This window comes from Fundulus heteroclitus, chromosome 5 (genome assembly GCF_011125445.2).
Source record: "Fundulus heteroclitus isolate FHET01 chromosome 5, MU-UCD_Fhet_4.1, whole genome shotgun sequence".
Lineage (NCBI taxonomy): Eukaryota > Metazoa > Chordata > Actinopteri > Cyprinodontiformes > Fundulidae > Fundulus > Fundulus heteroclitus.
Window position 1 is genome coordinate 43,062,159 of NC_046365.1, and position 27,574 is coordinate 43,089,732.

A 27,574-nucleotide genomic window follows, 5' to 3' on the forward strand; every position below is an offset into this window, starting at 1 on the left:
GCGTTTGAACCTTCAAACTCTGGGACCTGTTTTCAAACCGGGCCGCCGTCGTAAACGGGCGGAACAAATGCAACCAAACTGTCTTCATTGGAAAACATTGAGTAAACATGGCAGCAGAAACGGTTAAATACGGGAGAGAAACCCTAAAGCAGCTGTTTCTGAACTGCAACGTGATCCAAAATCACGGCCAGGAAAAGCAAAGTTAAAAGTAAATGTTGTTTTTTTCTTCCAATATATAAACACAAATTAATTTCATTGTTAATCCTTTTACTTTTTTCAGCTCAATAATAAAATGAAACCTGCAATATTCAAATGAGGAAACATTTTTTTTACTGAAAAATAATCGTTCAGCAACAAAGCAGATAAGTTATTTTTCTGAAAGCCTCGCTGTATTTCTCCATGTTTAAGGTTTAACTGTGAGTTTTAGTCTATTTAATGATATTAAAATAAAAGCAAAAATGAAAAGGCATTAGAAATTAAATGGCCAATCAAAGAATAAAATACTTGATGTTTTACTACAAATGTTCAATTTAAAAAGATTTGTTTTTGAAAATCTCATCATAAAAACACCAAAAGTGTTGATCTGCATGAGCGCCATCTGCTGGTGGGTCGAATTTCTACAATCCTTTAACTGCAGTCAGGAGCCACAGAAAACTATTCCAAGGGCCGATAAAGGCCCGCAGGCCACACTTTGAACAACACTGCCCTCTGGTCAGCAGGGGGCGGTACTGAGTATTCAGAGGTTAGACTGAACTTCCACATGTTCGGGTCTGACGGGTTCTTCAGGATCAGACCCAGGCTGGGAATTTGACCCATCAGCTGAAACCTTTTACATGTAAGCTTGTTGTGAAAGCGAAATGAAGACACAAAGTCAGAATGTTCCCTTTTTAACAAGTACACAAGTGTCTGAATTCAATTTATTTATATATGCAAGCAAGTTTATGTCTTTACAAATCAAAAAGCCACTGTCTGCCTGAGCTGTTGGCACAGATATGTACAGAGATGGAGCGAACCAGATGGAGCTTGCTACTAAGCAACCAGAGGGATGTAAAGCGAGACGGGGAGGTGATGGAGAACAGAGAAGAAGACATCTGATGTCCAGAATGTCCAACCTGACAAGATGCATGAAGCTGAAGGTCAGCTGAAGATCGCAGACCTTCAGACCTGCTCAGGATGGAGAAAGCTGATCATCCACCCTGTAAGAACCAGCTCAGATCTTCTCACAGAGGACTGGAGGTCAGATTTTAGTATAATTCATGCTTTTTTTCTGCTGACACGGAGGGTTTGTGAATCCTGAGTGAGATCAGGATCCTGGAATGATGGGTCCATGTTCAGCTGCAGTCAGCAGGTACACAGAGGATCAGAGCTGATCTTTGGATGGAGACTGAAAATGAATGGAGGACAAGCTGCTCACTGCCTCACCCTGAAAACACCATCAGACAGCCCGGGTGATGGAGCGAGACTTTGGGTCAGAAACCACTGATCCAATCTGCGTTTGATTGATTCTGGCCTCAGGAATGACGGACCTGCTGGTGCAGATGGCCGTCTGAGCTGTGCGCTGCTTGTTGCTAAGCTACAGCGGGCTGTAGTCGTGATGGAGAACCTCAGTTGTTTTGTGTGAAGCGAAGCAACGCTGCAAACCAAACAGGAACCACTTTCAGACTGAAATAATCTGAAACGGGTCTCAGCTGGAGCGTGAGAGCGCCCTGAAGGCCGAGGAGGAGGAGGAGGATGTGAGCAGGGGTGGAGGCGTGATGACGGATGGCCAGAGCAATACATTACACCACATCTGCAAATCCGCTTTATTAGGAGAAACAATACAGAACACCATAATCATATCACTTAAGACTTGCAATCAAAGATTCATGCACTTGGATGTTGGAGATTTAAGGGGATGGATTTCTTGTTCACGTCTCGATTGAGTCAAACTGCTACCATATATTGCTCTGGTGGTAAACAACTGAGCAAGCAAGCGAGCTTAGCAACACCATAAGCAACAGGAACTGCAATACTGCACACTGAGAAGTGGGAATAAAACAAGAAACAGCAGAACAGCGCCAGTGGAAAAGAAGACCTTTTTTTTTCTTTTTTCATTTTAAAATTCTCATTTTAAAATCTTTAAAATGATGACCATTGAATGCATAACCATGCCACAGACAACAACTAGATTCACTGTCTTTTTTATGTAGAATAAGATTATCTTCATTGTTATGAATTCATTCGTTTTCATCATTATTTGTTCAGGTTATAACCAATGCTGCAAGACTATACACAGGCCCCGGCGTGGGGAGGGAGGGGGGGGGGCTCAATGCACTTACACATCGAGAGAGAGAGAGAGAGAGAGAGAGAGAGAGAGAGAGAGAGAGAGAGAGAGAGAGAGCTCACAATGGTCAATAAGTGCACAAAAAACTATTTTTTCTTTTATCTGAGGTTAAAAACACTGACAAGACATCCATTGTCAGGCAATGAAATGATAGAATACTGTTACTGTAAAACTAGACCCTTAAAAATACTGACCGCTCGCAGCCGGGATTCACCTGAACAGGACGCGAGTCTGCAGGAGTCTCCCACATCATGGCCGCCGGCTTTCTTTCCTCACATTCAGCTGCATTTTCACCAGATTCAAACCCAGACAGGCGAGGGAGCCGCCAGGAATTATGGGCCCCGCGACAAGAAGGTCTGAATAATCTCAAAAGCTCATATTACTACATAACATTTTCTTTTTGGGGGCCCCTGTGAGTCGGGGGCCCTTGGAATTGCCCTAACTTTCCCCCCTATTCAACGGCCCTGCAGACAGGTGCCGTCTGCATGGGGTTCTACGTCCGGCCCGGTTTTCTTCTTCTCTGCTGCGGATTAATTTGAGCTCGTTTAAGTCCAATCACGCCGTGCCTGGGTGTGAATGCAGCTTCCTGCAGGGAGCGCGGGCCCAGGACATTGGGACTGAGCCGCCTCCTCCAGACTCTGGAGCCGACAGGAGTCCGTCCTCCCGGCTGCTCGCCTCCACTGTCTCACATATATGTATATCTTTATACAGCGTTGCTGCAGGGGCAGTCCTTCTCACTGCCCGCGCAGAAACAAAAAAAAAAAAAGAAACACAATGTCTTTCTAATTAAATAGTTTCACATTTAAAAAGTTTCAAAGTTGATAATAAAATAGTGAGATGTCATCAGTGAAAAGAGTTATGGCTCAGAGTGACGGTGGTGTGTGTGTGTGTGTGTGTGTGTGTGTCTTTAAATCAAACTGAAGTCGTCGCCTTACTCATCGAGCTCTTTCCTGAAGACTAACAGAAACCTCTCTGGCTCATCTCTACTGGCCGATAGAGACTCGTCAAACAAACTGAAATCAGGAAACTAAGTCTGTCTCTTTAGTCTGAAGAGCTGAGGACGCTGCATCTCACAGAGACTGAGCTGCTCTCTGGTCAAATCTGGCAAAATTTAAGGTGACAAGTTGATTTAGAAGTCAACATCTCAAGCATCTGATTCTATCTGGAGCTGGTCCCAAATCATCCAGATTCCAGCTTCCAGCTCTGAAGCACCTGAGGAGATCGCTGTGTAAGACACCGAATAAGTTTTAAAACCACACAAACCCTCCAGAAAACTAATCCTGAACATGTAGCTTATTCGCTGGACGTCTCTCGTTCCGGCCTTTCCTGCTGCTGCCTCCCACCTTCACTACGGCGGTCAGAGTGGTCCCAGCAGCACCTTCAGGATGTTCTGGGACTTAAATCCTGCAGTGAAAACCCCGTTCTTACCCGCCTGCCTCCCGCTGACACGTTAGCCGTTCCTATCGGTGGTTTTCTAACTTACAGAGAACATTTGGTCACATTTGGGCTGGTTGAGAACAGAAGAAATCGTGACAACAGAATGAAGCTGTGTGTGTTCGTGTGCTTGCATGTGTGAGTGTTTGTGCAGAACCACTGAAATACAGACTCATTACATGAACATGTGACATAAACCCAATTCCCAGCTGACCCCTGACCTCCCGCTCAAATACCCTCAGTGCTATAATTACACATAAATAATCAAAAATCCCGCAAAAAGTGAGGAAAATCATGATGAAAACGGACGGATAACAGGACAAAAAGACTTTGTGCTGCTAGGATGTGCTGTCTCTGAGGACAAACGACAAGTTTGTACAATCCGGGGGTAAACGGGGCAGGATGGGGGGGGGGGGGGGGGGGGACCAGCTTCCCTGGAGTTTTTTTAAATAATTTTCATTGCTGTTTGCTCGATAGTTTCACACGGGAAGAATGAAGCAATTTTAGATTCTGGACTTTTATCGATCTAATGTCTTCGTTTTGCTGGTTCTAGATCAGGAAGTTGAATAATTTTAGGAGCCAGCAGTGAAACTGGTCTCCAGGTTGGGGGGACTGGTTTTGGGGGTTGGGGGGGCGGGGGCAAAGCTACCCATCTGCACCCAGGAGGCACAAATCTCCTCTGGGGACCTTATTTCTCTGCAGCACCGGCCATCGTAGTGCGGTGAAAGGACACAACACAGCATGACACCACCGAACAACACTGCCTGCACAACACCGACCATTCAGTCACATCTACATGTCTCCGTGTGTGTGTGTGTGTGTGTGTGGGGGGGGGGGTTGCTGCAGGTCAAATAAAGGGGAAGCTTATTGGTTGATGAGCTCCTAGACACCAAACTCATCCCGTGTCTGCCGGGGATTGCTGGCTTCAGCAGGGATGCAGAAACTTTCACCAAATTCAGCCCTGCTGCACTTTCTTTGGGTTCTTCTGGCTCATTGTTTTTGGTCTCTGTTGGTTATGCTGGTTTCTGTAAATCTTGTGCTGTAATCATTTTTTTCTCAGTAACGTCTCACACATTTTTGGGGACCTTTGAGTCAAGAAATATCACAAGTAGGTTCTTAAGAACCGGAGCTGATGTGTTTAGTTTAAGGTCAGGTTAAAAAAAGCACCAGAGCCAATGATCTGCTGCAGACACGAGGATGATGATGGTGTCTGAGTTGTCATCTTGTTTCTGCCTTCTCGTCTCTGTGTGTGTGTGTTTCTCCTGTCTGGTGGATTTATGCTGTCCTCAGGCTTGTATCAGCCGCTGTGTGTATGTCTGTGTGTGTGTGTGTGTGTCTGACAGGTAAGTGTGTGTTGTTTCCGGCAGCTCTGGGTTTATGTGTAGGCATTGAGGCGTTCTTTGGAGCGCGTGGAGTGGATGTCGTGCAGCTCCTGCTCCTCCTTTGACTTTATGTCTTCGTACTTCTGCATCCGGCTGGCGTCTTTCAGGTAGCCCCAGTTAGCGGCCAGGGCCATCAGGAAGTGGACCTGAGGGCGCGAGGGAAGGAGACACAAAGATCCACATCATCAAGAGGAGAAAACAAGGAAGCAGAGACATCATTGGTGAAAGATCAATTATCTGCATTTATTTCCATCCCCCTCCCCACTGACGCATTCTACGCTCATTCAGAGAGACACGGGTTTTCTCCTGCCAGGAGGGCTTCATGGTCCCTCCATACAGCTCTGGGTCCGCCCTTCAAAGACTGAGTCTGCAGCTCTGGGCCTGCAGACTCAGTCCCGTCAGCAGGGCTGAGTCGAGCCTCTCTATGGAGCAAGCTTTGTTCAGCAGACCTTCAGTTTTCAGTCAAGATTCACATCCTACGGCGTTAGGGAAGGGTCACAGCATCCATACTGCAACCCTCTTTACTTTTTCTGCAAGAGAGCAGTGAAACATCCACATCCCTGCAGACGAGGCCCTGATCTTTGTCTTCGTCTCCTCCGTGATACGACCATCACTCGTGAACACAATTGAACAAGTAGCCATGGCACCACAGAGACACTACCATGCATTCATAACTAGGCGGGATTTAGAGAGGACAATGAATCCAGCAGACAGTTTTCTGGACTGTGGGAGGAATGCAAACCCAGAACCTTCTTTGCTACCAACCATGCCACCGCTATGTCCACAATATCCATAATGTCCAGAATGTCCACAATGTCCATAGTGCAAAGAACCTTATAAATCAACAATTTAATGTTGCTCTACATGCAGGAACCGGTTTGGATCCACACGCTGGGGAACTTCCTCAGAAAAAGACAAGGTGAGTTTCAAACAAATGGCCGACATGAACTATGGGTCTTCAGAACCTTCTGAGGTTCACAGCCAAGCAGATATGAGGACAAAGGTTCTCACCATGGCGATGACAGCGGCTCCTGCTCCCGCCAGCGCACACACGAACAGATGGAAGGTCAAGTCCAGCTGCAACACAGAACCAGAGTCAGGTTGGACTCAGCTTCTCGACCCAGATCCTCACACCTGCACCGCCTCTGCTCACCTCGTTGGATTCACACATCTTGAAGAACTTCTCAGACCCCATGCACACCTTCTTCTCCTCCGAGATGGTCACCGCTCCTGAAAACAAAAATCAAAGTTAACGATTGCTTTTAATCTTCTTCCCACACAGAACCTGGAGCACAGGTAGTCAACACCTCACTGGACCTCCACTTCCCAGAACCTGCTCTTACTGCTCTCACCATGGAAACAGTGGGTCTAACTGCAGTTCCAGGCGTTGAGCAGAAGGTGGCAGCACTATGTGAGTCTGACGTAGCTTGTTTAATGTGAGCGAGCAGCAGAACAACATGGAGGACAGAGCAGTGATTACATCATATAAAACAATGTCTAGCCACAGTTGATACCAGAACCAGAACCATGCATCAGTGCTTCATCCTGCTGGTTAGCCAATCACCTGCCTTAGAGGAGAGTGGAGTAAAGCAACGGAGAGGAGCAGCAGAAACAGACTGGCTCCCTGACAAGCTCCTACATATACAGGCACCTCATAGTGATTCATGTTGCTTTACATCGACTTTAAAACATGGAGACGTTTCCTATGACTTGTCCCAGGCCCGGCAGAGCTGGTTGTGTTCCACGATCTGGCCCTGGAAGGATTTTCTCATGAAAATGTGGCATCTCACACAGCTCTTCTGCTACTTTTATGCGCTTATTAAATGTTTTTATTTGAGCTGCGTTCTCGGATGTGAAATATGGCGTTACAGTTGCCTCCATGAAGGCATGGGGAGACTCCTTGCAGTGCCATCATGCCCAGATGTGGGTCTGAGCTTCTGTTTGATTCAGCTGCCACATGTTAAACAATTATGTAATCAGCCACAAAACATGTAATTATTAGCAAATTCTCCTATTTAGAATAATAAAAAAAAAATGAGTGTAACAAACAGTAACTATCATTACCAATACGTACAAAACGTAACTAGTTCCTGCCCACCTCTGGTCATGTGTGATTGGAGCGTTCACACTGAGCCTGGTTCTGGTTCTGCTGGAGGTTCTCCTCCCTGTTAAAGGGGAGTTTTCCTCTCCACTGTCGCTTCATGCATGCTCAGTATGAGGGATTGCTGCAAAGCCATCAACAATGCAGACGACTGTCCACTGTGGCTCTACGCTCTTTCAGGAGGAGTGAATGCTGCTTGGAGAGACTTGATGCAACCTGCTGGGTTTCCTTAGAGAGGAAACTTTCTCACCAACCTGGAGGATCTGATGGAAGCTGACTTTGGGGAGAGCCTTGAGATGACATGTTGTGAATCGGTGCCATATAAATAAACTGAACCGAAACCAAAACTAAACAGAGTTAGCAGGACTTCAGGTCCAGGAGAGAAGTCTGCAAATTCAGTTCTACACTGCAAAAAGGGAACTAAAAGTAAATAAACTTTTGTTGAAATTAATGTATTTGTACTTGATTTGAGCAGGTAAATAAGATGATCTGACAATGAAATTAGTATTTTGACCCCTAAAATAAGATAATTAGTTATTTATACTATTTATTAGTTAATTATGCTGCACTTAAAGGCCTAAGTAGAAAGAAATAAGACAGAGTGCATTTTGAGATTCTGTCCCCCAGAGGAGTGGAAGAGCTGGTAAGATGGTCTTGCACAGTTATTGAAAACGTGATTTGGCCTTTTCTTATCTACATATCCAGAAACATTGTCCACTCTACCTTCAACAACTCAACACTCAGTGATTGTTGGTGATTAAATATAATTTTGGTCAGGAACTCTGAACATTATATCAATGGATCATCTCCAGCCTGTGATGGACTGGTGACCTGTCCAGGGTGTCCCCTTCCTCTCGCCCAATGACAGCTGGGAGAAGCACCAGGTGGAGGTACAGAGATAGATACGGGTAGAAGTATGAAGGATTGCATTTCGTCGTATGTACCTTGTATGTATAATAACAAATAAAGCACCTGATAAGCACAGGTACAGGTAGAGCAAAACGTACAAAGGTAGAGGTACAGGTAGAGGTGGAGGTACAGGTGAAGGTACATGTAGAGCTACTTGTACAGGTACAGGTAGAGATAGAGGTAAAATGGTACAGGTATAGGTACGGTAGAGGTACAGATACATGTATAGGTACAGGTAGAGTTACAGGTGAAGGCACAGGTTGAGCGACTTGTAGAGTTACAGGTGAAGGTACAGGTACAGGTACAGGTAGAGTTACAGGTGAAGGTACAGGTAGAGGTAGAGTTACAGGTAGAGGTAATAGAGTCTGTAGGGCTGGGGTTGGCTGTTCTGATGGGACTCACCAAACTGACGCAGGTCCAGGCAGAGGTTGGCTCCCTCCACTGAGCTGGCGTTCTGACACATGGCCCAGACGTTGTAGTACATGAAGACCGGGAGGCTGGTGAATGCCGTCACTCCAAGCCAAACCAGGAAGAAAAGGTAGGCCAGAACCATCAGCTGCAAACAGCCAGACCAAGAAGAGACGACTCAGAAATACAGACTTATAGGTAAGCAGAAACCAAGCATTTTTACCTGAGGCACATCAGGTAAAAATGTCAGATGGCTCCCTGGTATTGCTCCTCTCTACACTTTTAACTTAAGAAAGTTAACACCGTTGGACTCTCAGTTCTGAAATGTGAAATTTTACTTTTTCAGGACTTTAATGTTGATAAGAAAAACTCTTTTCTGAATGAATTCCCAGTGAGACCAGTAGGTGGGAGCTGCAGAGCCGATATTAGCTCCTCCTAGCAGGAGCACCAAGTGGAGCACCAGTTCTCCTTCCCCCTCAGTAACAATGTCTCTGTCCTTCTCCCTCTGGTGCTCCCTGGCTCCTTTTTCTCATTAATAAGTGGAAACCTGAACTGTGAAGCCCGACAGGCCCATAACTTTAACCCACACCCAGAAGATTTGGACAGAACCTGTCATTGGCTGAACAGGACAGGGCTGAGATGTAATACTCTGCCAGTAATCATCCAGGACAAGATCTATGCCTCAGTTGCCACTGAGACACATGACGTGTCAGTGTTTTGCTCTCTTTCGCTTCCTGGTTCTGCATTTTGTCTCCAGAGGCTCTAGAAAGCCTTTCCTCTTCGCTGCTCAGGAGACTGCAGATGTGGGCCGATGAATCCTGCTGGCCAGAGGTGGACGAAGCTCATCTGTCGCTGGGTCCCTGCCTCACATAAACTCACAATTCTGATTTATTCAAACTGCAGATCTGTTGTTTGTTCTCAGTATTATTCATAACTTCACATTAATTTGCTAAGGTGAAGAGATAATTTTGTGTTTGATCAATTCATCATTGATTTGAGGACGTTAGAAATAAATCCAGATTCAACGTGTAATGAAAGGTTTTGAAGCCAATGAACCTTTAAGCTGCTGCTAGGTCTGGATTGGAGGCCTGTGTTCAGTTTGAGATTATTATTCAGTCTTTAACCCCGTAAAGGTGACATATTATGCTTTTAAGTTCTTCCTTTTGGTCTGAATTTGTCATTGTTGCCCCACAGCTCCTCTTTTGCCCCTGATTTGAGACGCGTCTTGTTTTGGTGCCATCACTTAAAGGAGACACACTGACCCCTCCAAGCCTCATTTGATATCTGAGCCTATATCTTTAGCCCAGGTAAATAAAACAGACCAAAAAACAAATCCAACAAGAGAAAAAGTGAGATTTCTGTGTAATCCAATGTAAATAAGTACAAAATAATACAGTGCAGTATAACAAGTTTTACTGCTCAGGTTGAATATTCAGATTGTTACCATTACAAAGAGATCAAGCTTATGCTGGGTGCTCCAAAGGGGCAAAGACTTGCATCCAATTTAATTTGGATATGCATTTACAGGCATTTTTATATTTTGGGGGAGATAAATGTGACCTTTCTACACTGAAGATGTTTCTTCTTCACCACATTATCCATCTGGCTCATCTGCTTAACTCTGTCTCTCCAGCCTGGATCAAAACTACCTTGTTCTAAATCACCTTTAAAACCCTTTTAAACGCGGCGATAATTTGTAATTTGCGTTTAGACAGTTCTGCCATGTTTACTGGACTGCACCAGATATATGCATATGCATGTTCAAACATGCATATGCGGATATCTCCTGTTTTATATGCATTTCATTGAACTCCAGTGAATTCTAGATTTCTTTAAGCAGAATGATATCTGGAAGTGAAATGTTTGTATTATTTTTTTCTGTAGCCTTCTGAACATGTAGACACATCCTGCCAACATTTTCATCAAACGCAACTTGTAAATATGCAGTAAAACTATGATGACACACACATTTGTAGTTCCTGGTCATGTAAAAACAATGCACCGACACAAAGCTAAATGCAGGAGACGAAGCTTCGACAAGCAGATTTCAGTAAATTAATCTCAGATTTAAAGCAAAGAAAAGGAAAAAGGAAAAAATAGACTGAAAATAATGTTTCTGGTTCAACTGTCAACATTTAAGATATATATTAGTTTTATTTTATTGTTTAGACCAATACAACCAAACTGTTTCAAGTATTTTTAATAAAACCCAGGGTTTCTCTTACAAATGCAGTCAGGCAGCGTCCACAGGCGGTGATCTTGAACTCGCCGTAGAGATCCCTGATGGCTCCCGTGGTGAAAAAGCCCTCCACCAGCAGCAGCACTCCAAACACAAAGAAACCAGCTGCGAGGCCATAGATGATGTACTTCAGGATGGCGATGCTGTGGAGAGGGCACAAACACGAGTATTCATCTGTTTACATGTTGATGTTTGCATGCAGTAATGATGTGGGACTGCTGACAGGAATCATGCTGAGATGTTTTGGGGGGGGGGGGGGGGGGGGGTGGGTTGGCAGAAACCCGCCCCTGATCAGATGATGAGCTGTTCCGTAACAGCCGCCGTTATTTACTGTGATGATGCTTTTATTCCATCAGTGATGGTAAGACACAGGGCTGCCACGCCCATAAATCCTTTCACCAGGATTCATTTTCAGGAGCTGAGCACACCACGACATTTTGTTGTGTTTCTACGGTTCGCGTTCAGCACAACAACACGTTTCTCTGAAGGAGTCAGAAACATCCTGGTCTGCGTTGTGCTCAGGGAAAACAGAACCTGCCTTCTGTGGGGCTCATGCTCAGCGTGACTCCAGTCAGGGGGATTGTGTTATTAAATCCTTTTAAGTTATCGAATGACTCTCGGTCTGTCGGGTATTGTCCTGTGAATATCAAACATATTTGGATTTGACGTCAGGAGAATAGGTGAAAGAAGGATTTGAGCTCTAACGTTTCTAACAGCAGACTCTGCACACATGTGGAATAAATGTGTGAGAACTTGTCTTCAAATATAAGAATTTATGACATAAATAATTTAGCTTCAAATCAAAGATATTTCAATCAACAACTCTTTTCTACCAGGCTAGTGAAACTTAACTAAAACTAAACTAAATCAATATTAAAGAAACTGAAGAACTATGTACACACAAAAGCACAAATACATTTTTTTTTAAAAACCATCACCATTAAAATTATTCACGGAATCTTAAAGTTCATTGAGGAACCAAAGTTCATCCAAGAATTTAAAATGTCCTTCTTGCAAGGCAACAGTACATCTGACTGTTAGTTTAATGCAGCTGGTGGAGCAAAGCTGAACAGAAACTGTTGAAATTATCCTGGATAGAACTTTATTTAACAGCTTTAAAGGGCCTAAAAGAAACCAAACGCATAAACTGAGTAAAAGATCAACAACATTTTACTGGTGTTCTACATTCATTGTGTCTTATTCAGTTTTACACCACTGTGAACTTAGAACCCTCATGTTCTCCTTTGCTAAGAGAAAACTGGAGCAGTTTATTGTTGAGCTGATATTAACGCCAACCTGAAGCTCATCTGAAATGTGTGTTACTCACATGGTGAACACGTCCAGGACATCTCCAGGAGCTCGGACCACCTCAAAGTAGTTCTGGAGGATAGTGATGGTGCCGCTCAGAGCCTCGTGGCCACACCCACAGAACAAGGCCACGCCCATGTAGAGGAGGATGGTGGCGATGAGGGAGGCCCAGGGCAGACTGCCGACGCATCGCTCACAGCACTCCTTACAGCCTGAAGACACACAACATGTTCCTTCATCATCAGCATATCAGCCATTCCTGTGGTGGACTTGGTATTTCTGAGAACTGCAGGCGGTAACGTGATCGTGACAAACAAACAATCAAAGTTCCTGACCGGATCAGAACCAGCAGTCCTCTGAATGATAACATACAACTGAAACTGAAACTGGGTGTTTGATGTATGTTTAAAATAGAAATTACTTCAACTTGAGAATATTTCCAAAGAACACTTGATATTAGTCTTCCAAACATTAATGAACATTTTGCTTTCAGAAAACAATTTTTGAAGCATCTGATGGTTGTCATGGAGAAATGGTGACCCTGAGAAGCTATTTCTTTGCTGCAGTTCCTTAATCGTGAGTTTTGGAGAAATGTTTATCTCCCTCACCATCCACCTCCCTCTTGTGAACTGTAGATATCAGCAGATTTAGGCCTGGAGCTGTTTTCCTGTGGTCATTTCCAGGCATACTCTTATGAGAACCTAACACCCAATGATCGTGACACGGACCGTATGTTAGAAAGCTGATGGTTCTAAAGTGGTACCAGGTGAGTTGTTCGAGATAGATATTTAAAAGAACACACAGAGAAAATCTTATATGATGCAAAAAGACCAGATGTCTGTCCAGCAGTTGTTCTTTAAAGACAAAAACAAGCAAAGAAAAAGTTGGAAACTAAAACACAGCTGATTGGACACTGATGACACCGACTCAGAGGTTCCTCCTGTGCCTGGAGTCCGGCAGCATTTCAGAGGCAGCAAGAAGCCAAGAGCCACAGAGCAGTTTCCAGTTTAAAGGTCGTTATTTTTAATTATGGGTCATATTTTCCTCTCAGGCCTCAGGCTGGTTAGCAGCGCCTTGCTTCCCATGAGGAATAAATTACTTTAACACGGAACACCCTCCTTCAGCACCTATAAAACAGAACATGTTGGTGATCGACTTACTGATCTCAGGAAATATTTTGTTCCTGTTGCAGTTTTACTGCTGTTCTGTCAGAACTAAAGATGCATCCAGGCTAATCACAGTTTATTAGAGGACATAGAATAAAGGGCTGGCCAGCTGGCAGCTCCAACAGGAAATAACCCTGCTGCCAGTGGACAGGCTGGTTCTGATCCGCTGCTGCAGTTTGGATCAGAAGTGAGGAGAGGAGGACAGACTCCTTCTCAGCGTTAAACCTGAGCGAGCCATGGGACCTCCTCACAGAATCAGGTTCAGCTTTATTCAGCCATGATTGTGTGCAGTCAAGGAATTTGACAGAGCTCACAGTTTACAGGAATCTGCACAAGTTAACAGTGTGTTTGCTTTTATATGTAAATAAAAAGGAGGTGGTGAGTTGTGGTAGTGGAATTTACTGATTTGGTTTCTTAGCAGTGTGGCTGACCATGAGGGGTTCATCCTGGGGGGAGAGACTCTCTCTGTGGCGTCAGGTTTTAGCAAACAGCGCTCTGGAAGTCTGGAAGTTAGTGTGCAGGATGTGTGGGGTCTGCAGAGATGTGAGCTACGGTTTCCTGAGCCTTTCAGCTGTTTTCTTTTTGTCATGAACTAAATTGTGACTGAATTTCTGCTGCAGCAGGCCTGAGGAATCAAGAACAGGATCAGAGTTGATGTTCCCGATCCAGAGTTCATGTGTTTGGCTGAAAATGAGGACAGATGTCAACTGTAGGGTTTCCACCAGCGGCCGCCAGGTTTAAAAACCTTCCAGTTGAAATAGCTAACATGCTAGCTGTTATTAGCTCGACACACACTAGGTTACGCCCCTCCACCCGGGTCTTCATGGCACGACCACAGCCACTGAGAAACTGAGCAGTGATTCAATGCTGCAGCTGTAGAACGTTTCATCTCCAACTGGGGCAACTGGACTGTGACTCTTAGTTTGTGGGATGAAATAATTGGAGTTTTATTATAACGAGATCAATTTGGATTATAATTAATATCAAATTGTGAACTACTACTACTACTGCTACTACTACTACTACTACTACTACTACTACTACTACTACTGTTGCTGCTGCTGCTACTGCCGCTGCTACTACTACTACTACTACTACTACTACTACTGTTGCTGCTGCTGCTACTACTACTACTACTACTACTACTGTTGCTGCTGCTGCTACTACTACTACTACTACTACTACTACTGCTGCTGCTGCTACTGCTGCTGCTACTACTACTATTACTACTACTACTACTGCTACTACTACTACTACTACTATTACTGCTACTACTGCTGCTGCTACTATTACTACTATCACTACTACTAGTAGTGCTACTACTACTACTACTACTACTGCTGCTGCTGCTGCTGCTACTGCCGCTGCTACTACTACTATTACTACTACTACTACTACTGCTACTACTACTACTACTACTACTACTGCTGCTACTACTACTACTACTACTGCTGCTGCTGCTGCTACTACTACTACTACTACTACTACTACTACTGCTACTACTACTACTACTGCTGCTGCTGCTGCTACTATTACTACTATTACTACTACTACTACTACTACTACTACTGCTGCTGCTACTACTACTGCTACTACTACTACTACTACTACTACTACTGCTACTACTACTACTGCTGCTGCTGCTACTACTACAACTATAACTACTACTACTAGTAATACTGCTACTTGTACTGCTACTACTACCACTATTACTACTGCTACTACCAATATTACTACAATTGATCAAGAGACTTTATTGTCACTTGATTAATTGTAGACATTGGCGGTCCTGTTTGAAGTCCACCGGAATTCGCTGTGATGTCAGTATCTCAGTGTATTGTTCCTTAATATCTACTGACCATAAGGATGGATATACAATGTTCTGTAAAGAGTATGTCAGCGCTCCCTGGTGGTCAAATAAATATCAGCAGAATTAGTCAGAAGATGAGGCCAACTCCTCAGCCATGTCTCCATTGAAAACCCAGGTGAGCGATCCTTGGTGCAGACAGAACATCCACATAAAGCTGCTCATGCTATCAATAGGACTTTTCTATGAAATTCACATTCATCCTAATTTTGGGTCAGTGGAGCATGTGTGCAGATTATGCGTCACTAGGATTTTAGATCCAAGGAATCTGCGCCGGCCTGGTTTAGCTGGAAATGATGTGATGTAATAGTATCAGCTGTGTAAAATGCTGCTGAATGATCGGTGCAATGTGTAGTTAAAGCTGCTTTCACCCATTTCTGGAAGACAAGGCAGATATGCGGTAATGTGAGAGGTTACAGGAGCTGCAGAACCAACAGGTTCTGATCCCCATCTGACATACTGAGTCAGTAGACTGTAGTAGAGACAGTGGCTGGATGGATGGGTGTCACACCAGGATCAAATGCCTGAATTACCTCCACAGGATGTAGTTGTACTGTGTCCTGCTAATGACCAAATTATTTATCTACTAAAACCCAGACGCAGTGGTGAAGAGGGGAGCAAAGAATCCCACTGCGCCCATTTAAATCATCCTTTGATCCGGTCCTCAGGAGCTCGTCTCGCTTTAGGGGAGAGCAGCTCAGTAACAGGTCTCCTTTAAGTTCAGGCTGGGGATTGTTTTGGTGCCGTCCTGCATAACTGACAGCACCAAAACAGGCCCTGACTTCAGCCAATCACATCGCAGATGTGCTGTCAGTTGGCATCCATGCCCAGGATTCCACACACTTTCAGGTCGTCAGACTAGTTAAAGCGCTACACAAGACATTTACAAACCATTGGAGCCTTTCTATTGTTTGACCCTACCTGACACCTTAGCCCTAAACGTAACCCCTAGCCCAGAAAAAAAATTGAGGACCAAAAAAAGGTACAAAGTCCTCACTTCAGTAGAAAAATTTACAAAAATGTCTCACTTAGTGGCAAGTACAAGTACACACACACACACACACACACACACACATACACAAATCCTTGTTTAAAATAAAAAGTGAGGACCATGTCTTGAATTTGATGGACTTCCACTCATCAAGCCTGCTGGCGGTGGTCAGAGGGTCCGGTGGCGCCGATGTATGGCAGCCTCTGTCAGTCTGCCCCAGAGCAGCTGTGGCTGCTAGCATAGCTCACCACAATCAGGGTGATTGTACTGTGAAGCACTTTCAGGTTGTCAGACTAGTTAAAGCGCTACACAAGACATTTACAAGTCATTGAAGCTTTTGTATGGTCTACTCGACACCTTAGCCCTAAACCTATCCCCTAACTCAGAAAAAAATCTGGGACCAAAAAGAGGTGCAAAGTCCTCACTTTATCGGAAAAAAGCACAAAAAATGTCTCACTTAGCTACAAGTACAAGTACACGCACACACACATACACACAAATCCTTGTTTAAGATAAAAAGTGAGGACCATGTCGTGAGTTTGATAGACTTCCATTCATCTTCAAGTCTGCTGGCGGTGGTCAGAGGGTCTGGTGGCGCCGATGCATGGCAGCCTCTGTCAGTCTGCCCCAGAGCAGCTGTGGCTGCTAGCATAGCTCACAACCGTCAGGGTGTGAATGTAGTGTGAAGCGCCTTCAGTTTGTCAGACCTGACATTTACAAGCCATTTAAGACTTTCTACAGTCTAATCCTAACCCTAATCAACAACGAAGCCCTGAACCTAACCCGTAGGCCAGAAAAAAATCGAAGGCCAAAAAAATTTCCAAAGTCCTCACTTTACTGGAACAATGCAAAAAAATGTCCCACTCAGCTACAAGTACAAACACACACACACACACACACACACACACACACACACACACACACACATTGCTTTTCACTGAGTGTGAGATTCATGGCACTGCTCAAGTTTAATTGACCGATGTTGTTGCCATGCCAACAGGGGCGTGGCCGCAGCCCAATGACCCACTTTGCCTGTAGCGTTGTCATGGCAACAGCGCAGCTCGACTCCGAGCGCCAGCCTCGCTGATGCTCGTCCTCCATTTCCACGGAGGCCGAGTCCGCTCAGTTTATGGAGACGCTCGCCTCCCCAACTGGGGCGGTGACGGCGGAACAAAGATGGCCGCCGAGCCCAGTTTGGACGGTACCATTTTGCACCGACTGCCTCCATTTAATAAAAGGCTGGTCACAGCAGAGGCTTGGGCTAAATTTGTCTCTGCTCACATTTGTGAGTCAGAGAGAGGCAGATGGACGGGCTCAGAGAGGAGGAGTCTGGTGCTGTGTGTGTGGTGGGGGAGGGAGGCTGTGCTGCATGTTCACTTGTTTCTCTGCATGTATGTGTTCCTTATCTCGCTCTGTGTTCACAGCCATGTTCTAATCCTCGTCATATTTACATATCTGGGCTTCAGATGTTGCAGAGACCCAGTGACCCGGTAAAAAGTGGGACAGGCTGCGGCTGTTTTCTTTGTTTGGGCGGAGACACCACGGCAAAGATGATCCGGCTGCTGATCACTGGAGGCTCCAGTGGCCTCCTGGAGTTTAGCTCCATGAGAGAAAAGAGGTCTACGTTGTTCAGATGGTTTCTGCATTTAACTTGCTTCATCTTTTCGCTGATATTTTCTTATGACTGCATATTAAAAACCCATTTGATCAAAGCAAATCTGTGACAGATTACTGTAATCACTGTGTCAGAGTCACCCCATCACTGACCCAGAATTTACTGTGACATGGATCCATTTCATCAGTCTGGTCCGATGCAGTTAGAATTGGTTCTGAAAAGAGTCAGAAAATCCCAGGGAAACCATCTTATTGTTATTGTTATTATTTGATTTTATAAAGGTATGTTCAAGATTGATCTCTTTTTAACTTTGTGAAGTTGCTGTCTGTATAATTCATTGTGAGACAGTTGCAGCTGCCGCTCTCTGCAAACTAATTGACCTTCGGAGATGTAATGCAGCCATAGTGAAACCACTAAATCCAGTGAAATCAGCAGTAAAAGCACTAAATCCAGTGAACAGTGGTGGCGCTAGCCGTTTGGTTGCCCTGAGCACAAATACTTTCCCATCACATCCACTGGAAAAAGAACAGTAATATAGAGTTTATCAATATGTTTCTATTTATTACCAAAGAAACGGCTCAATTTTAATCTCTTGAAAATAGTTGCAATAAATAAGATAATCTCGGTAAAAGACTAAACCAGACACCAGACTCCTGTAAGGATGGAGCCTGGTACCGGCTGCAGATGGGTCCCCTCTCTTGCATTACTGTGCTGCTTTGCTCACGGCCCGAACCGATGAAGCCGGCAGGGGTTCTTTTTTGATCAAAAAGTCGTATTTAGCGGTTCTTTCTGTTTCTCTGCCTGTGAGCCGCTACTGAGCGCCGCCCACAGCTGCTCTGAGCATGCTCAGTAGGAGAGGTGGGCGGGACAGAGTGCCGCTGCCTCCCCGACTTTTCATGAAGCACGTACAGCAGATACGAGGTCCAGAAAGTACAGAAGCAAGTGTCTTAATCGCTCATTAGAAATTGTGTGGCATTAAGAGGGAAGGGTTTATTTCACGGTAATGTTGCCAAGGATGATTTCCTCACATAAACATGTTAATTACTAAATTACAAGCCTGTTCAGCGTTCATATTTATTCCAACTTATAGGAATCATTTAAAGGGGTCAAAACAGTCAAAATTTATTAAAGTTTGGTGTTCCAGTTATTCGGCGAATTAGTCAATTTTAATGTTATTTCGGGTTATTTTTCTGTGAAATGAAACCGGATCATTTTCCAGCTCTGATTTATTGTTATCATGGAGGAACTGCTTCATGTTTTCCTGTAATCTTAATGTTTGCATCAGACTATCACACCAATAGTTTCACCAGTTTTCTGTATTATTGCCTAAATATTTGGATACTAATGCAAAGGTTCTATAGTTTCTCCCTGAATGTCGCTGTGATTACTGGTTCAGAACTTATGTTACGACTCCTGATCCGTTTGTGTGGACACGATTCATTTACTGTGTTCAGGTCTCATTGTGACTGAAGATTTTAGGTTTGGCTGCTGGAGATGAACGCTCATCAGTGATGATCCAGTTTTAGTCGCTGAAGTTGCCCATCAGAACTCAGAGCTCGTTAGGCAGAGCTCGTTAGGCAGAGCTCGTTAGGCAGTTATTTGGACGGGTCTGGGTGTCCAGTGTTCCTGCTGTGTGAGTCTGAAGATCATCAGAGTGTCTGAGGAGATCACCGAGGACCCAGAGACAGAAACCCAGGAAGAGATTCACTCAGCAGGCACAGCTCTGGCCTAATGGAGGCTGACATCTTCAGCCCCATTGAAGATGTGCTTCACACAGGGTGACCCAGATAGGTCAGAACCAAACGTGCAGGTGAACTGTTTGCATAGGTTCAGGTGATTCAGGCACAGATTGTTTGGGTTGGATCAGATCTAAGCAGAGTTCTTCCTCTCTTCGGTCTCTGGGTTAGTGATGCTGATCTCTGCTGGCATGGCCTCCTGAAAGGATCCTTCCAGCTGCCCATCATCACGTCTCTCCATCCATAACTCCTCCTTCTTCTCAGCTGTGCCTCTGGGAGATTTCCCATCTCTGCCTTTAAACGGAGAGCCTGAACCTTATGGCTTCATGAATAAATAAAACAACCCAGCAGCCTGTAAATCTCCTGTCAGAGTGGACCAGGACTCCAGACTCTGCACTGATGCTCAGGGAAAGGACTGATCCCAGTCGGCCAACAGACTGTAAATACGAACAGCTGCTGATTCATTGCTGAAAACGTTCTCAGAGATGCTTCAATAAGCTTTAAGGCTGAAATGCTGTTTTAGGCTCAACAGAACCGTTTAAACCTATAAACATTGTCGGTCACAGTTGGACACATTTTTCTTCCTCTCCGTTCTCAGTGAAGCGAAATAAAGATTCTCATTAATTTCAAAATTAGTGTGAATGAGATATTATTATATTATAATCGTCAGTATTGCTGTAATATTTATAGTTTTTCATGTGAACATTTGATGAGTAAATATAACGTGTTTTTACATTGTCAATTAGAAATGTCTCAAACGACCCGTAAACTGTGAGATTTCCTTTCCTCTACAGATTATTAACTCACAGCCTCCAGAGCGACAGAGAAACCTGAGGAACGATGGAGTCTTCAAACCTTCTCTGTTTTCTTCAAACTCTGCAGAGATGTCTGCAAACAGAACCAGAAACAGAGGAACCCAGTGGAACCAGGATCCTTCTGACAGGAAATACCAGTGTGGCTGGTTACGAAGACCATCAGGAGCTTCATAACATCCATGTTTGACTGGATGATCTACAGAGCTGTGAGGAGATAGAGATATCCACTCCTTTGGGTCAGCAGTGGTTCTGGTCTTGGATCTCCACCATGGAGGCCATTTCTGCACAGTTATAGAATTAACTGAGGCAGTGAGGTCTGCAGAGCTTTAGATGTTGTTCTGGTTCCTCCTGGATGGTGAACTCTTGGCGTGATGTTGGTAGACCAGCTTCTCCTGGGTTCTCTCCGTGTGAAGATTACGGCTCTCACTGGTTCTCTGGAGTGGAAAGCCTTTCAGACGGAGAGACCTCAGTGACTTTATTTCTGATCTGCTGAATTTCTCTAGATCACCGGACAATGTGGCGCTGCTCTGATCTGGATGCCTACTTCCTGTTGTCAGACAGGTTCTATTTAATCAATCTGTTTGTTCTGACGTCTAAACCCAGATTTTCTGAACTGCTGAGCCTTGCTGCATGTTTCTGTAACTCTAACCTCAGCCTGGGAAACACACAGTGAGAAATTTTATGATGGAGCATAACTCGTTAAAATCAGCCGATGCTCGTTAACGGCAGCCAGACATCATCCAGAGGTCAAAGTTCAACAGTGAGAGAAAGATTTTCAGCGTTCTGCACCAGCAGCCGGTGAATTTTACAGCAACGTACTGGTGGCAGTAGAAGTATTTCACTGGACCCTGACTATAAAAATACTGCTCCTTGTTTTCTGGGGATTTATCAGCAGCATAACTGTTATTATTACAGCAGTTTCAACTAAATGAACTCAATGGAGCAGCTTTATTATTCTGCTTTATGACATTACTGGAGATCTGTGCATATTTTTACGTAAAACCAAATGATGAAACAGAGAGGTTATTTCATTCACCTAAAGCAACATTTAATTGCAAAGTAACCCAGAGCATCTGTAGGATCGGTTCTTTAAGCTTCTTTAAAAACCCAAAAGAATCAAAGTTTGTTTCCTTTTCGTCTCTTAAGATCCAAACACTGAATGAATGCATCAGAGTTTAACTAAAGAGCTGCTTCAGTAAATATTACGTCTCACACAGGGACAACTATTCTGTGTAAAAGTATTTCAGTAATATTCACAGAAACATTTGATTTATTGAGGAACGTATCTAAATGTTTTTGTTTTTAAAATAAAAGCAGCTTTTCTGCTTTTTTTTACCAGGAGTAGTTCTGCCATGCAGCTTTCTGCAGGATATTAGGCTCAGAAAAACTACATTCAGAGCAGCATGCTTGGTCCATGTCAGAAAACTGGAGCATATGGCCGGTTCTGATCAGATGATGCGGCGTAAAGCTGTTATTTCTCTGAAGATGGAGAGGATGAACCACTCCCTCCTTCAGAGGAGCAGCACAGCGAGACACCGTGGTGGTGATGATGAGGAGTAAGATGATGTCATCCTCACACTGAGCTCGGAGCGACTCCATCAACGGGCGGCGCCGCCTGAGAACAGGAAGCCGGTTTACTGGTCGGACACGCAGGTGTGTGATCACTGCATGCCGGATGAATGCAGAGCTGAAGCAGATCGGCCTCTGCTGCCTCTCTCTGTAGATGTGTGGGTCCGGCTCAGTCGATTTGTATCGACCCGTTCCTCTCTCCACTAAGCTCCTTTCTATTAGCGGTCATAATAATGAAATGGATATGAGGCAAACACACAGAGTCCAGCCTCAGTTACAGGTCTGCGCCTGGATTCTCACGGTCAGTGCTCCCAGCAGCTGCTGCAGGAGAAGATGACCATGAGCCCAGAGTCAGCAGATTCCCTGAGTTCTGTCCAGATTTCTATCCTTTTATAGTCAAATCTGCAGGTTTCGCTCCAGTTTGACTGTTTCCAAGACAAACTGGAAGATGATGGAGATCAAGTCAAAGAGAACTTCTGGCTTCAGTCTGAGTATCAAACAGGAAGACGTGCAGTTGGACCTCCGTCTGCTTCTGTCTCTGCTGGTATAAAAACTTTGGTTCATGACTGGTTTATAATATTCTGAGTGTAATTTGGAAGTTCTGGGTGTTTTTGTTGGTGCTGCTCAGGTTCAGAACATGCTCAGCCCCACTGGGACCACAGGAGTTTATGGAAAGTTCTAACAGAACCCTCTTTGAAGGATTTGGTTCTTAGGTTTTTAATTTTTTTTGTTGTAATTTGTGGTGGATCTCAGAGGCAAATTAAAGAAAATTGACACATTTTGAACTCATTGCTCATGTTGGTGCCCTTTTTTTCCCCATCCATCAATCTTCAGCTTGATAATAACAAAACTCTGCATTAATTCAACTTATTTTACCAACACAGAGTTGTTCAAACAGTTAACATAGCTGAGAAAATCATTTCTCCAATATCAGGAAAAATATTTCCTGGGACAAAGAACCGGAGGATGCAGCCCAATTTACAGCAGAAGATCGATCTGACAGGAAGAGGAAGTGATGTCATATCTGAGAGACGCCTCAGGTTTGCAGATGACATAATGAGCTCCTGACGTGTTTAGTTGACAGACAGAAGGAGGTTAGCGCACTGATAGATGCTAACAGGTTCTGGTGTTTAAACCAGAACAAACTGTTTTCCATTTTAATGGTGAAGTCCTGCTGAGGAGGCAGAAGCTGCAGGTGGAGGACGCCATCAGAAGGCGGGAGCTCCTAAAACCATCAGACAGGTTCTACAGCGAGTTAGCTACATATTATAAACACGAAGAATAAAACTCATGACTCCACCTGAGTTAAACATGTGTGCTGGTTTGGTTACAGTTTTCAGGGATGGAGACAGGAAACGGTCACATGACCTTTTTGTCACCATGGTGATGTGTTGCCATCTCCCTCTTGGCCAATGCTAAAAGTTCCTGGTTGCTGTTGTTTGCTAAGCTTTAGCCATTAATACCTTTTTTTGTATTTTACAACTAGTGTTAACATGTCAGAAATGTCTGAATTATGGGATGTTGTCATATTTACAGGTGATTTATAAAGCAAAGCGTTGTGTGTAAATGGTAAGTTTGATTTAAGAGCCAGCAGACCATCCTGCAACGCTTCGCAGTAAAGCGACAGCTCACAGCTACTCGTGTTTTATCTGTCTTGGCACCAGATTTTTTTTGCACTTTTTCCACACCTGATCTTGGACTTTTCCTTTTTGCACTGGACGAAGCTTCCTCTTGTCTACTCATTGTGAGCATGTGCAATATCGTACGTCTGGTCACCTGGTCTTGTGGTAAATATGCACAAATGTGTGCTGGTGAAGATTCTCAGTCATCAGGTCATGGTCATTTCAAAAAGGTAAAAAAACAAAGCAACTGGACTTGTTTTCCGTAGATGAAGACGTTTCGCTTCCTCTCCAAGAAGCTTTCTCAATTCAAGAAATCTGGAGTAATGTGGAGTAACAAGCTTTATACTACTGCCTAGCAAAGGCCTTGTAATGGATTAGATAACATGCAGATTGAACAGAAACAGGACCACCCCTTAGTAATGGGCGGTCGTTAAAGCCATTAAGCCAGCAGAATGGACCGAAACTGGTCCACTCCTCTGTAACGAGGAGTCGTTAGGGTTGTTATTGGCTTGGCTTAAAGGAACAATGTTTTGATCACCCGAATGAGGGTGAGAGTTAAGGTGATGATTGGCTGGAATTAATCCTATAGCTGTGTTGTAAGTTTTTGAGAGTTGAAACCTAAGGCCTCCTCCTCTGTTTAAGGTTGGTTTTTCTCTCTTAATGTAGATTGCTTCCTTAACACCCATTTCAAGCCATCTGTCTGACAGATAGTTTGGGAGATTTTTAAGACGTGATGCCCCTGAAGAGAGGAAGAGCAGGTAAGACGGTATTGAGCATGCACAGTTATTCAAACAGGGACTTGGAAACTTCCGGAAAAATCACAGACTCTAGCTTTAATGTTGAAGTCACCAAACATTTGGATTCTGGTAAATTTCATAAAACACGGTAACTACGTGGTTTCAGTTATTTCTTATCAAGTTATTATAAGAGTTATATATATATATATATATATATATATATATATATATATATATATATATATATATATATATATATATATATATATATATATATACTTAACTATAAAATGTGACTCTATCCACAACCGGAAAATTTCATAAAACACTGTAACTACGTGATTTCAGTTATTTCTTATGAAGTTATTTCTTATCTGTTTAGTTTCCCAAAGAGTTTTTTGGCATATATATATATATATATATATATATATATATATATATATATATATGCATATACTTAACTATAAAATGTGAATCTATCCACAAGCGAACTGTATGACAGGTGTTTCTTTGCATCACTTGAGCAAGGCTTTAGTCAGAGTTGAGCTATTTGTGATTAATAATGTTCGTGAGCCAATCAGCTGGGCCTGTTACCAGGAAAGCTCAGAATCAGGGGGATTTCATGGTTTTTCACGTTTTGTGACACTGAAGTTGAAGAGGAGCCACCGATCTCTACAAATAAAAACAAAGTTTCCACAATGTCCCAGCAAAGACAGGCTGTCCAGCTTTTCTTCGCCTCACCGATTCACAGCTCCCTTAATTTCCATCTTCCTCTCACCTGGCTCGCTTCATCACACCTGAGGTGAGTCACTCATTTTTAAAATAGAGTGAAATGAAGAAAGGGCGAGGCCAGCTTCAGTGAAACAAAAGAGGGACATTAAACGAAAGAGAGGAAGATGGACACCTGAAGTCATGATGGGAATTGCTTCAGAGGAGGAACAGAAGGAAAGGAGGTGAAACCTGGGAATAAAAGTCCTGGGATGAAAAATGATGTTTGGATGAGCACTGAGCATCACCACAGAGCTCTCTGATTGGCTGGAACCGGCTCCTTCCAGAAAAAGCACACAAATCAACCTATCACACAACAGAAGACACTGGCACTGTGATGTTTCCATAGATACAGTGTTAATAAAGGTTAATGCAGAAACATCAGGCAGAATCCCTTCATGTTCTGTTTGAACGGCTCAGTTGTTGTTTACTTGCCAGACTGCACCTAATGTGGCATTTAGGAGTGGAGGTGTGATGAAGAAGAGGGACACGCCCATTTTTAGCATCGACAACAACAGTCATTAAAAATGATCTCTTAATTAAAAAGAATAAAATCATATTTTCTTTGAAGATTTCATTTTGTAATAATTAACTAAACTTTTGTGGAAAACCTTCAAAGAGCAACACAAAAGGTAAAAATGGAGGGAGCGAGATGGGAGTGAAGGGAGGGAACCTTCAGCTTGAGATGAGTCAAAATAAAGCTTCAGAGCCAGAAAACAAGAAGGAGGCTGATGGATGCAGAAAGTCTCATATGGGACGGAAAAGCCAGGGAATGGCCTCCGATGAAGAGATATGAAGAAAATGGAGGGAACGGGCGAGGAGCGACAGACAGCAAAGAAAAAGGGGGGAGACATGCAGAGAGGAGAGGAAAAGGCGTTCAGACAAGCGTGAAGCACCAACAATGGAGGCTAACAAAGAAAATCCCAATGGAGGCATCAATCACTGCCCCATTTATCCCCCTCCCTCTCATTTTTACTCTTTATTTCATGCTTTTGCCTGACACTCCCTCCCTCTTTCTCCCCCTTTCCTCCCCCGAGCCACTCCCACCTCCTCCATCCATCCATGCATCCATCCATCCATCTGTCCGTCCATCTGTCCGTCCAGCCTCCAAAACAACACGACCCTCCAGTGTCTGGCATCTCCTCTCATCCTCAGCCCAAACAATCTGCTTATTTATGCATCCATTCATCGAAGCTCACTGGAAAACGGGCAGCGATGATCCCAAAATGGGATCCGGGGCAGACATGTAGACGGCTTCTTCAACATTCACAGCCTATGTCACCGTCTCTGCTCACGGTTTACCAACACTGAAGCAGGAAAATGCTGGAATAAATAGAAAGTGTTTGTTTTTCCTGTGAACGCTGCCTGCTTCATATCTGCCCACAGCACACAAAGGATTCCCGTGAAGCTGAGAGGGATGGATGAACAGAACAATGGGATAACACAGAATCTGATGAAATCTGACTAAAATGTAGAGATTTATTATCCTTCCTACCTTTCTGGCTCTGGGATTCATCCATGTTTTCCTCCATCGTTGCAGGTTACAGTCCCTTTGTCTGGATTTCGTGTGAAGCCTCTTGCTAGCGCTCGGCGCGGTGTACGTGTGTGTGTACGTGGGAGGCAGTGTGTGTGTGTGAAAGTCTGTTTCCCTCCCTGCAGATGATGGAGGCTAAGGGAAGTCCCTGTTTCAACGCTGTGCTCTCTCTCCTCACTGCTGCCGACTCCAGCACCCTATCAGTGCTTCTGTCCACATTTTCAACCTTTAAGGCCTCAAATCAGCTCTCTAAACCAACAGCCATGAATGGTATATGCAAAAACAAATATTTAAAATATTAAAGTAACTAAAATAAGAAAAGGTCTTCATCCACAGCTCTCCATCTAGAGGAAAAATTATAGTTCATTTAAATTTTTTCTAAAATAATAACAAGAGGAAATCTCTTCTTTGTCTGTTTGTTGCACCTGAATATGCACCCAAAGTGAAACAGAATTGCTCCTGCAGCCAGTGCTTTGTTATCAACTGAATGATTCAAGTATCCCTTCACTTATTTAACAAAAAGGCAGCAGAGGAACATCCTTGGGCTGGAGCTGGCCTCCATGGAGAAGAACAGCTTTATGTGTAAAGAATGCCAGAATTACATCATGGTGAGCCATTAGCAAATAGAAGCAGCTAAACATGTCATGCTTGAGCAGGCAAAGAACCCAATATTTGAACCGAACACTGTGTTGTGTTTAAAAAATGTATCTATGAAAAGGAAGCTAAGACTTGAACATCTCTGCTGTAGAAAGCTGAAGAGACTGGAGGTGAAGAGCAGGTTTCAACAGCAGGTGATGGCCAGAGGCTAGAAACAGTTCTGTGAAGCTCCCCTTTGTGATATACGAATAGATTACAGTACGATAACAACGTAGACCGGAAGTAGGACTATAGAGCTAGAATGAGAAGAGACTGGGTTCATGGAGCCAAGGGCCTGACCAGCAATAATAAGCCAAACACAGAAATGAAATCTGAGGAACTGTTGCATTGTTACTCAACAAAAAGGAAAATGGCCATTCCGTACAAGTAATTAATGCAAAATTAACCCCAAAA

The 27,574-nt window shown here is 43.9% G+C and overlaps 1 protein-coding gene and 1 long non-coding RNA gene across 2 annotated transcripts; one reads left to right on the top strand and one right to left on the bottom strand.

The window, feature by feature from the left end:
* Positions 1-278: 278 nt before the first annotated feature.
* LOC118563245 lies at positions 279-1,348 on the top strand. Its single transcript, XR_004931131.1, has 2 exons — positions 279-762; positions 799-1,348. It is a non-coding gene; the product is annotated as an uncharacterized LOC118563245 (long non-coding RNA).
* Positions 904-26,696, bottom strand: LOC105918091 (neuronal membrane glycoprotein M6-a). The gene is made up of 7 exons (XM_012853101.3): positions 26,486-26,696; positions 12,124-12,316; positions 10,783-10,939; positions 8,552-8,705; positions 6,293-6,369; positions 6,151-6,216; positions 904-5,285 (listed from the first exon to the last, which is right to left on the bottom strand). The coding sequence occupies exons 1-7, from the start codon at positions 26,520-26,522 to the stop codon at positions 5,133-5,135; spliced, it is 837 nt and encodes a 278-aa protein (XP_012708555.1). The 5' UTR covers positions 26,523-26,696; the 3' UTR covers positions 904-5,132.
* Between the last annotated feature and the right edge of the window lie 878 nt (positions 26,697-27,574).

What these genes read in the sequence shown, in the direction of transcription:
- LOC105918091 (XM_012853101.3), bottom strand. Translation starts at nt 26,522, where the DNA reads ATGGAGGAAAACATGGATGAATCCCAGAGCCAGAAAG. An exon ending in GACGCTGCCTGACTGCATTT is followed by an intron (nt 8,706 to 10,782) that starts GTAAGAGAAACC and finishes GGCTGTTTGCAG; the next exon opens with CTGATGGTTCTGGCCTACCT. An exon ending in GAGCCGCTGTCATCGCCATG is followed by an intron (nt 5,286 to 6,150) that starts GTGAGAACCTTT and finishes TCGCGCCCTCAG; the next exon opens with GTCCACTTCCTGATGGCCCT.